This window comes from Hemitrygon akajei, chromosome 8 (genome assembly GCF_048418815.1).
Source record: "Hemitrygon akajei chromosome 8, sHemAka1.3, whole genome shotgun sequence".
NCBI lineage: Eukaryota > Metazoa > Chordata > Chondrichthyes > Myliobatiformes > Dasyatidae > Hemitrygon > Hemitrygon akajei.
The window spans coordinates 137,968,530-137,980,663 of NC_133131.1; the positions used below are offsets into that span (position 1 = coordinate 137,968,530).

At 39.5% G+C, this 12,134-nt stretch overlaps 1 protein-coding gene across 4 annotated transcripts in view; it reads left to right on the forward strand.

Annotated features, from left to right (window-relative positions):
- LOC140732296 (phthioceranic/hydroxyphthioceranic acid synthase-like) overlaps positions 1-10,590 on the forward strand; it is a 102,060-nt gene extending 91,470 nt beyond the window's left edge. For all 4 annotated transcript variants that reach the window (XM_073054717.1, XM_073054716.1, XM_073054718.1 and 1 more), the window contains 2 exons: positions 2,843-3,024; positions 3,135-10,590. In XM_073054717.1, coding sequence (XP_072910818.1) covers positions 2,843-3,024; positions 3,135-8,630 — 5,678 coding nt within the window. In that variant the 3' untranslated portion in view covers positions 8,631-10,590. The remainder of the gene's footprint in view (positions 1-2,842; positions 3,025-3,134) is intronic.
- The last annotated feature ends 1,544 nt before the right edge of the window (positions 10,591-12,134 follow it).

A 12,134-nucleotide genomic window follows, 5' to 3' on the forward strand; every position in this document is an offset into this window, starting at 1 on the left:
GTCCTTGTACAGAATTCCCTGAAGGTTAATTTGCAGATTGAGTCTGTGGTGAGGAAGGCAAATGCAGCGTTAGCAATCATTTCAAGATGACTAGAATATAAAAGCATGGATGTAATGTTGATCTTTACTGGTGGGGCCTTACTTACAGTATTGTGAGCAGGTCTGGGCCCCTTATCTTAGAAAGGATGTACTATAACTGGAGACGGTTTCAAAGTTTCATGAAAAGATTCCAGGATGGAATGGCTTGTCATACGAAGAGTGCTTGATGGCTCTGGTCCTGCGTTCACTAGAATTCAGAGGATTGTGGGGTTACCTCATTGAAATCTATTGAATGGTGTAAGGTCTTGATAGAATGGCTGTGGAGAGGATGTTTCCTATGGTGAGAGAGTCTAAGACCCAAGGGCACAGCCTCAGAATACAGGGTTGTCCTTTTGGAACAGAGATGAGGAGGAATTTCTTTAGTCAGAGAGTGGTGAATCTGTGGAATTCTTTGCCACAGGCTGCTGTGGAAGCCAAATCTTTATGTATATTTAAAGCTGAGGTTGATAGATTCTTGATTGGTCAGGGCATGAAGGGATATGGAGAGTAGGCAGGAGGTTGGGGCTGAGACGAAAATTGGATCAGCCATGCTGAAATGGCGGAACCAACTTGATGGGCTAAATCGCCTAATTCTGCTCCAAATCATATGGTCTTATGGTCAATCCAGAATAGCTAATTCCCTAGTGGGTTCAACCATGAGCTGCTCTAAAAAGCCATCACATAGGCACTCTAGAAATTCCCCCTCATGAAATCTAGCACCAACCTGATTTTCCCAATCTACCTGCATACTGAAGTCTCCAATGATTATTGTAACATTGCCCTTTTGGCATGCATTTTCTATCTCCGGTTGTAATTTGTAGCCAACATCCTTTCTACTGTTTGGGGGTCTGTATACCACTCCCATCAGGATCTTTTTACCCTTGCAGTTCCTTAGCTCTATCCATGATGATTCAACAGTTACATTGCAATTCATCCTGTTGATGGCAATTTTGCCCTATCAACAGCCTCTCCTTGCTACACATTGCCTCTATAAACCAGTTACCTCATCTGTAGCACGATTATCCACCTTTCCTATGATACTTCTTACATTGAAATATAGGCAGCTCAGGACACTAGTCACACCATGCTCAACTCTTTGAATCCTAACTTGGTCTGAAGTCTTCCTAACATCTTCCTCCACAATCTCTCCACTAACTGTTCTAGCATTCTGGTTCCCATCTCCCTGCAACTCTTGTTTAAACCCCAATTTGCAACATTAACAAACCTTCCCACTAGGTTATTAGTCCCCCTCCAGTACAGGCGCAAACCATCCCTTCCCTGGAAGAGAACTGAATGATCCAAAAATCTTCTGTACTCCCTCCTACACTCTTTAGACATGTATTAAGCTGCATAATCTTCCTAGTTCTGGCCTCACTATCACGCGGCATGGGTAGCAATCGTCAGATCACAACCCTAGAGCTCCTGCCCTTTAACTTAGCACCAAAATCCCTGAACTCCCTATGCAGAACATTGGTACCTACATGGATAACGACTTCTGTCTGTTCACCCTCCAGTTTAAAGAATGCTGAGGACTTGGTCCAAGGTATCCCAGACCCTGGCACGCAGGAGGCAAAATACCATCTGGGAATCTCATTCTCGCTCACAGACCTCCTGTCTGTTCCCCTAACTAACAAATCCCCTATCACCAGAGCGTGTCTTTGCTCCCCACTTCCCATCTGAGTCACAGAGACAGACCCAGTGTTAGAGACCTGACCACTGTGACTTTCCTCTATTAGGTCAACACCACCAACAGTATCCAAAGTGATATACTTGCTGCTGAGGGGGTTGGCCACAGGGGTACTCTGCACTGGGTCCTTAACTACTTTCCCCTTCCTGACTGTAAGCCAGTCTCATACGTCCTGTACCTTGGCTGTAACTACCTCTCTATATATCGTATCTATCACCCCTTCAGCCTCCCGAATGATCTGGAGTTCATCCAGTTCCAGCTCCAACTCCTTAACATGGTTTGTTAGAAGCTGCAGCTGGATGCATTTCACACAGTTATAATGATTAGGGACTCTGTTTTCCCACATGCCGCAAGAGGAACAATCCACTATCCTGCCTGGGGTTTCTATTGTCATAGCTGGTCAAAACTCCCTTTTGCTGCAGCAACCCACTACTCCCTTTTCTACTCACCAGTGGACCAGAGAGAAATCCCCTCACCAAAAAACTTCCAATGTCCAGACTGGTCGCGAGTCAAATCCCCTTTGAATTTAACCTCTCTCACGTTCAACGTAAGCACTCTGGTATTAGACATTTCTAACCTGGGAAAAAGATACTCCCTGTCTCCTCTATCTATGCCTCTACCAGATCTCCTCTCAGCCTCCACCGCTCCAGAGAAAGGAATCCAAGTTTGTCCAGCCTCACATGATTGCATATGCCCTCTGAACCAGGCAGCATCCTCCGGTAAACTTCTCCAAAGCCTCAACATCCTTCCAGTCTTAGGGTGACCAGAACTGTATAAATGCTCAGAAAGTGGTTCAACCAGAGTTCTATAAAGTTGCTATATACCTCTTGACTTTTGAACTCAGTGCCACAACTAATAAAAGTCAGTATTACATAAGACTTCTCAACCTCCGGATTGAACTGTGAAGCCACTTTCAAGGAGGTATAAACTTGGACCTCATGATCATTCTGCTCAGCAACACTGTTAAGGGTCTGAACTGTTCTTCAACAATTTTTTATCACAAATTATTTTATTCAAACCTTTCCTTGTACATTTTGATTCACATGGACTCTGTTCAAATTCCCATTTGTGTCTCAGGTGATTGTGAGATGGCAGTTTGTGGGGGTGTGAGCTGTATTATTGAGCCGAGAATCAACGTAGCACTCAGCAAAGCAAAAATGATATCTCCAGATGGAATGAGCAAACCATTTTCCAACAAAGCCAATGGGTACGGAAGAGGTGAAGGTTGTGGCATTTTGCTGTTAAAGCCGCTCACAAAGGTAACACATTTAATCAGATTCTTTTTAAATCTACAAAGTGTATTTAAATATTGGTGTTTATTGGAAAACTATTTCTTTAATATTGACATACTCATTAATCCTATCAACAGGCTCAGAAGGACCACGACCATATTTGGGGTGTAATAGTCCGTAGTGCAATCAATCAGGATGGCAGAGCAGTCACACCTATCACCAGACCCTCCCAAAAGCAGCAAGAAGAATTACTGAGGAGCATCTACCCCAGAAGTGTTGACCCTTCACAGATTCAGTACGTGGAGGCTCATGGAACCGGAACACCAGCTGGTGATCCGACTGAAGCAGCCAGCATATCAAGTGTTATTGCACAATCCAGACACTCAGATTTCCCTCCACTTACAATGGGGTCAGTCAAAGGAAACATTGGTCACACAGAATCAGCCGCAGGAGCTGCAGGTTTAATTAAAGTTCTCCTCATGATGCATCATGGAAAGATTGTACCATCACTCCACTACTCCAAGGAGAACTCGAGCATCAATACAAAAGCTTTGAACCTACATATTCCAACTAGTGTGGTGAACTGGGAAGGAAACGGGGAGAAAGGGAAGATGGCAGGGATCAACTCATTTGGATTTGGAGGGACAAATGCTCATGTAGTTGTAAGGCATTTCAAGCAAGATTCTGGTCAAAACTCTGTATCAAAACCATTTGAAATATTTGTGCTTTCCGCTGTCTCCCAGAATTCAGTGAGAATGATGATAAAGGATACAAGTAACCAAATAAGGGAAAGTGAAGATGTAATTCTTCACAACCTGGCGTACACATCTGCATGTAGAAGAAGCCATAAGAATTACAGATACAGGAAAGCATTTATTGCTTCTTCCCTTGGGCATCTCCAACAGCAGCTTAGATCAGCTGTAGATAGTGAAGTGGCTCAGACCAAAGCTGATGTTAAATTGATATTTGTGTTTTGTGGCAACGGTGTTTTATATCAAGGTATGTGCAAACAGCTTCTACAAATAGAACCGAGGTTCAGGGCACAGATCAATGAGATAGACAGGATGCTCCAACAATACACAGACATCAACTTAATGGAGTTAATAGAGAATGACTGTGATGACTTCACAAAACCAGACGTAGCACAGCCAATACTCTTTGGCATCCAAGTAGCAATAGTGACTCTTCTGAAGTTTTGGGGAATTGAGCCTGACATTGTCATTGGACACTCAGTTGGGGAAGTAGCTGCAGTATATTGTGCTGGAATACTTTCATTACAAGATGCTGTAAAGGTGCTTTACCACAGAAGTGCTTTACAATCAACAGTAACAGGAGGGAAAATGTTGGTGGTTAGTAATTTGCCTGTGAAAAAAGTGTCAGATAAGCTTGATTCCTATTCAGGGAGACTCTGCATTGCTGCATTCAATAGTCCCTCGTCATGCACAGTGTCAGGAGATGCCGATGCAATAGACAGATTGCATACAGATTTACAGAGTTCATTTGGTGACAAAAATGTATTCCTTCGCTTTCTGGATGTCCCTGCAGCATATCACAGTCATTTGATGGAACCAATATTAAACCAAGTGGAAGAGAGTATCACTAACTTAGAGAAACATGAAACAAAAGTTAAAGTAATTTCCACTGTTACTGGAAAGTTGGTTGTGGGAAATGACTGTGTGACAGGGAAGTATTGGTCCAGAAACATAGAAAAACCTGTTCTTTTTGAACAAGCCGTTAGAGCTGCTGTTGCGGAGGTAAAAGATGCTGTGTTTATTGAAATAGGACCTAGAAGGGCCTTACAAAGATACATTCAAGACATTGTAGGAAATGGGGCTCAGGTTTTCCCTGCAGTGCAGCCACAAAGAGATTATGAAACCCTGCTTTCAGTTTTGTCAGGGCTTTTCCAAATGGGATACAATCCTAATTGGCAAAATATCTTTGAGAAATGTGAGATTTTTCCAACATTGTATCCATGTTATAAGTTTGATCACACTAAGCCTAACATTAATTTTGAAGATTTTAGGCATGGTGACAAAGAAGTGTCATCCATAACACATCCTCTTCTCAGTAGTTCAAGCAGAGATGGCAAGGAGTATGACTACAACCTCACATTAACAAAAGCACCGTACCTGTTGGAGCACAAGAACAACGGAGTGCCAATATTACCTGGCTCCATGCACGTTGAGCTTGCATTAGCATCTACCTTGGCAAGTATTAAACCAAAGATACCCCTCAGGTTTTGCCAATTGAGTATTACTTTCTTGAATCCCTGTATTGTGCAGCCAAACTCAACAGAGCTCAAGGTCCATCTTAACAGGAAAGACAAAGTGACTGAATTTACTGTTATGGCATCAACTGTCTCTTACGCAAAAGGAGAAGTTCACCAAAGCATGGAATGCATGGTTGAAGAAAATATTCTTTCAATTGACCATATTTTGCAAAGAGCTAATGAAAGGATAAAGGCAGAAAATATCTATGTAACTATCTCCTCTTTAGGCTTTCAGTATAGTTCAGTCTTCAGAAACCTTGGAGATGTGTTCTGCTCAGATGAACTACAGGAAGCTATAACATATGTTACAGTACCAGATGAACTCATCCCACAGATGCATGAATATTGCATTCATCCAGTTATCTCAGATTACTACATGCAAATGGTTGCTATTCTGGCAATGAAAATGTCAGGCTTGAGAGTAGGGTTCCCAACTTCCATTGGGAGTTTGGTGGTATGTCAACCAATGCAACAGGAAATGATAATATACATGAGGACCTATAAAAACACTGCAGAATTTTATGAAGTTTCTGGGGCATTTACAGATAGAAAGGGCACAGTAATTGCTGAATTAAAAAATGTCAGAATTACATTCCTTGGGCAAGGCAATTCCACAGGATTTAATGACATTTCCTATGAAAATACTTGGGAGGAAATTGATCAGCTTGCAAAAGAAGTTGATAGTCGTTCTACACCAAGATCATTAGTATTTGCTGACAACATTGGGATTGCTAAAGGTCTGCAAAAGCACCTGCATAAGCAGTCCTTTTACGTTCCTTACCAGGATCCAGAGACCTTGATGGATAGAGAAGTCACACAGATTTTGCGACAGTACAATGTGACTGATTTGAACAGCTTTGATGAAGTGTTGTTCTTGTGGGGCGTGAAAAACATAACTAACCAGAACAGTAAAGCAGTAGTGGACCATGTCAGCACCTGCTGTGAGGTCTATCGACAAATACTTCTACTGGTCCAAGGAAAAAAATCCTCAAAGTCTGTTCGAACAATCACCTACAGGACGTCTGCAACTGCAGTGGATCAAATCACTGCAGGTTTTGCCTTATGGGGAATGACCAGATCATGCCTTGTAGAACTTCAAGAGATTGCTTTTCAGCTGATAGACATTGGCTCTGCTAATGAGGCAGATATTGCAGTTTTAGCTAACGTAATCAGCCTGCCTCATAATTACCCTGAAGTAATGATTCGACTAGGAAAGGTACATGTTTCATTTGTCAAACGAGCAGCTAATATAAATTCCAACAATATTTTCAGCTTTGTACCGTACTCTGGTTATGAAAATGTAACTTTCCACACAATGAATCCTTACAAAGTTGTAGATTTTCACGCAAAGCCACAAGAATGGAAAATGATGGAGCCTGTAAAACAAACAGTTTATGTTAAAATTGATGCAATGTGCATTCATTCTTCAGATTATTTTCCAGTCAGTGTCTCTGCTGTGAACTTTGGACAGACATTGTACTGGAACACAACTGCAACTAAAGGACATGAGCTAATTGCTCTGGACTTCAGTGGTACAGTCACAGCAGTCAGCAAAGATGTGAAGTCCTGCAAAGTAGGAGATCATGTGGTTATGTGCTACCCCGTTGCTGCATTTTCAACAGTGAGTCTTCCTGCATCCGTTTGTTTCCAAAGCAGTAACATTCCATTTCTGAAGCAGACACCCTGTGTCTCATACTTCATACTTGCCTGGGAAATACTCCATAACATTTTACCTTCTCCTAAGCATCACAAGTGCTTGTCAATTCTGTCCTCCAGCTCAGAATCTTGTTTCAGTAAAGTGTTGTCTCTGACAGCTGAGTCACTGGGCTGGAAAGTACAGGTTCAAACAGAACCTAGTGACTTTTCACAAGGATATCCTCATTCCGATGCATTGCTTTTCCTGCCACCTGTTAAAGCAGCTCTAGTCACAAGGGTTGTTAACAACTCTTCTGCTGGCTATGTTGTTGTTCTCTTTGACAACAACCAGGCATTTGAAACTTGTGAGAACATTCTTGGTTATGAAAAGGAAAATGTTCAAATTCATTTCTTGAAGGTAACTAACATACTGAAAAAGTGTTATCTGAAAAAATCTGCTGATGATGTTTATAAGTGGATGAGATCGTTGTGGTTACAGAGGAAACGGCTTGATTTTCCAAGGATTAGTTTTCACTCAGTGACCGGTGCTGTAGGTGAACGTGGGGAAGACTCCTACTTCACCTGCAAAGCTGTCTCAGTTGTGGATCTGAATACAAATGATAAGATTTCAGAGATACCCGTGTACCACAGTCACAAACAACTTTTTCATAGAGATGCAGCATATATTGTGACAGGGGGACTTTCAGGACTTGGCTTTGAGACAGTAAATTTTATTGCTAAACATGGGGGAGGATATGTCATTATTTTGTCACGAAGCATTCCAACTGCTGAGAAGCAAGAAGAATTTAATAAACTCAGGGAACAGTTTGGAACAATTGTAACTAGCAGTGCATGTGATGTCTCAAACTTGTCAAATGTTGAGTTAGCTATCCGTCGTTTCCTTCATTCCTCCCCAAAGATTCCAATTAAAGGAGTGTTTCACAGTGCTGTTGTATTACAGGATGCCCTCATGCCAGCTCTAAATAAATCATTGTTCGCTAAAGTTTTGGATCCAAAGATTGCAGGAGTTCTGAATCTTCACAGTACAACAAAATTCTTCCCACTGGATTACTTTGTCTGCTACTCATCAATTGCATCATTCATTGGGAATTCTGCCCAGGCAAACTATTCTGCAGCAAACTCTTTTCTTGACAGTTTTGTGCATTACAGGAGAAATCAGGGACTGGTAGGGCAGTCTATCAACTGGGGTGCACTGAACCTTGGCCTATTACTCAATAAGGATAGCATCCAAAGATTTCTGGAATCAAAGGGGATAATGATTTTGGAAATTTCAGAAATTAACCAATGCCTTGAACAGTCCCTCATACAAAACAATCCACAGCTTGCTCTCTGTAAATTTAATTTCTCCAGTTTGTATATTAACGTTATTTCTCAAAATCCAGCAGTCAAAACACGATTTTATACCCTTATGAAGGATGAAATCAGTAAATCACAGATCAATCCAATGGCAGATTTACCCAATAATTCACAAAAGACTCCCGAGGAGTATGTTATTGAATTGTTGAGTGATGTCAGCAATGCTGATCCTACAGAGTTCACTAAAGAAACTTACCTTTCCAGCTTTGGTCTTGATTCCATGCTGAGTATGACAGTGCAAAATCGTATTTATGAGGAAAAAAATATTAATTTGCCATTAGTGACATTTCTTGATCCAAAAACAACAGTAAGTACTGTCGTGACTCTGCTTGAAAAGCACAGTTTTGGCTAGACTCAGTGTGTAGAAACAAATCTGATATGCATAAGCCTTAAAATGTTAAGCCAGATGAAATCACCATGTATTAAGACAATTATAAATGTTTACACTGACGACTGAAATGATAAATTTCTACTTGAGCCTAAAATAGTATCCATTTTTGGCATTACCACTGATTATGTTTTCTATGATGCCCAGATAAACTTTAAGTGCTTCTAATGTTACAACAGTTTTGTGATTCTGAAAATTTTCAGTTTATGTTTAAGTTTATTAATGGTAAGACTCTCAGAATATAATAGTAATAGTAAGAGTCTGACAGTGTGGAGGATCTGAGAGATCTTGAGGTCCATGTCCATAGGACACTCAAAGCTGCTGCACAGGTTGATCATGTTGTTAAGAAGGCATATGGTGTGTTGGCATTCATCAACCGTGGGATTGCGTTCAAAAGCTGTGAGGTAATGTTACAGCTATATAACACCTTGGCCAGACCTCACTTGGAGTACTGTGTTAATTTCTGGTCATCTCACTACAGGAAGGATGTGAATATTATAGAGAGAGTGCAGAGGAGATTTACAAGGATGTTGCCTGGATTGGAGGGTAAACTTATGAGAATAGGTTGAGTGAACTTGGCCTTTTCTCTTTGGAGTGACGGAGGATGAGAGGTGACCTGACAGAGGTGTATAAGATGCTGAGGGGCATTGATCGTCTTGATAGCCAGAGGCTTTTTCCCAGGGCTGAAATGGCCAACATGAGGGACATAGTTTTAACTTACTTGGAAACAGGTACCGAGGGGATGTCAGGAGTAAGTTTTTCACACAGAGAGTGGTGGATGAGTGGAATGCACTGCTCATTTTTATTCTTATATAAATCCTATTTGTGATAGATGTCAATTTGAAACCGCATCTTTAACTCATATGTTTTGGTCATGTCCGCTTTTGAAAAAATATTGGAAAGATATTTTTGATATTATCTTTGCGGTATTGAACATCGATTTACAACCCCATCCTATTACCGCAATTTTTGGTTTACCAATGATGGACTCACTTCATTTATCTTCTTCCGCCTGTCGAATGATTGCATTTCTCACTCTGATGGCTAGAAGATCTATTTTGCTGAATTGGAAGGAAATTAATCCTCCCACTGTATTTCATTGGTTTTCTCAAACTATGTTATGTTTAAATTTAGAAAAAATTAGAAGTGGTGTATTCGATACTTCTATTAAATTTGAAAAGATATGGAGACCATTTATTCAATATTTTCATATGATGTAATATGACCCTGTTCCAAGCTTATTTGATTTTCCAGCTTTAATCTTATTTATGTTGAGAGGATCGGAGTTGATGACACGGATGATTATGTATTCTTGTGAGATATTATAAACAGCCCTTTTTTAATTCTTTTTCTAGTTTTTCTTTCTTTTTTTTCTTTTTTTTTTGCTTCTTTTTTCTTCTTTATTAGCTATTAGATTAGTAGTTCAGTTAATTTTGCAAACATTTTTTTTCTTTTTTCTGTTTTTTTTATACCATATATTATGAAATACTTAGATTTACCTTGTTCATATACTGTATGGTTCATGTTTTGGGAAAACTCATTTATACTGTAATCATTGCTTATGTATTCTTTCATGTGCAATGGGAATTTGTATGTTTGTAATCCCTTTATTAATATATCAATTGTATTTTGTTCATATTATTAATATTAATAAAAAGATTGAAAAAGAAAGAAAGGAATGGACTGCCAGTGGCAGTGGTGGAAGTGGATACTATAGGGTCTTTTAAGAGCCTCTTAGATAGGTACATGGAGCTTAGAAAAATAGAGGAAAATTTTTCTTCTAGGGAAATTCTAGGCAGTTTCTAGAGTAGGTTGCATGGTTGGCACAACAGTGTAGGCAGAAGGGCCTGCAATGTGCTGTAGAATTCTATGTTCTATTTAATAGTGGAAAATAATAAATATGTTGTTCTTGATTAACTTTAAACATTGTCAATTCTTGTGGCATCCATTTTACAAAATGAATTGCACTTTAAGAACCAAGTAAGCTATTCTGAATATTAGCTATTGAAATGGTACATCAAGAGTGTTAATTCTCTGAGCCATTGATCATGAGTGGGTGGGGCAGCATCTCTCCACCAAAGAAGTCTGGCCAAAAGAGAGGTAAAAGACACTGCGCGACATTTAATTGGACTCAGATGCATGTCAACCCCTCCCAAGGTGCCGGAAAGAGCAATCAGAGGACTAAGTTCCAAATAGTAATTAAGTATATGGGATAAAGTTAGAAAGACATCTCTCCAGTATTTCTCCAAGCCAGGGAAAATCCAATTCATATGAATAAGGGAAGCCTCACCCTCTTTACACTTGTCGCAACAGGGGCTAATGTCTGGATAGATACTCGATAATTTAGGTTTAGACATATGAGCCCTGAGTACGGCCTTAAACTGTAACAAGCAATGGTGAGTACAATGGCTCAGAGATATTATGTCTTGTTTAGATCTTGAAAAGATACATTATTCACTCCTTAATTCAGACATAAAGTTCCAAAGGGTGTGGGGACCTTTTCTTAAATATTTTCATAATTCCAGCTTAGATTAAAGGTCCATCCCTTCTTTTTTTCCTTTGCATATAAATCCCTTACTTCCAGCTTCTTTCAGTTAAGATTTACAGTTTTTGATGTGTAAACATATTATAGTCCAGGTAGTAGATAATATACCTTCTTTTTATAAATACAGCTCTGTGGTGATAAAAGTTCTGTTTAACTTTTCTATATATTGTAAGGTTGGCTTGGAGTCAGGCTATGGGGGGGGGGTAGTAACTAACTATATATGATTCTACCATGGATGCTCTTATTTTTAACCATTATGAACTGCATTTGATACCTTTGTTTTTCACTGTACAAACTTCTTCTTTATGGGTTCTTTTTTCATTGTAAAAACTAATTAAATCTTTTTTTAAGAAGAGTGTAAATTTTAGAAAATCATCGTCCGATAATAAAGTCGGGTTAAAACGCCAATGTTTATTCCTCTGAGGGAGACCAGGAAAATTTAGAGACAAAATAATTGGAGCATGGTCAGAAATCAGTATACTCTGATAGTCACAAGAATGGACAAATTAAATAAGTTGATTATCAATTTTAAAATAGTCAATTCTAGTAAAGGTATGGTGAACATGTGAAAAAAAGGAATAATCTCTCTCAGTAGGATGAAGTAAATGCCATATATCAGAGATACCATAATTAGAAAGAAAAGAGTGAATAGCTAAAGCAGATTTAGTAGGTGATCTAGTAACAGGGGACGATCGATCCAAATTGGGATCTAACCAGCAATTAAAGTCGCCACCCAGTATAAGAGAATATGAATTTAAATCTGGTAGTGAGGAGAAAAAACATTCAAACAAATTAACATCGTCAAAATTGGGAGCATACAGGTTTGCTAGTACAACTTTAGTATTATATAATTTACCAGAAACGATAATAAAACGGCCATTTGTGTCTGTCAAATCTGACATTTGTGTCAGATATCTTATTAT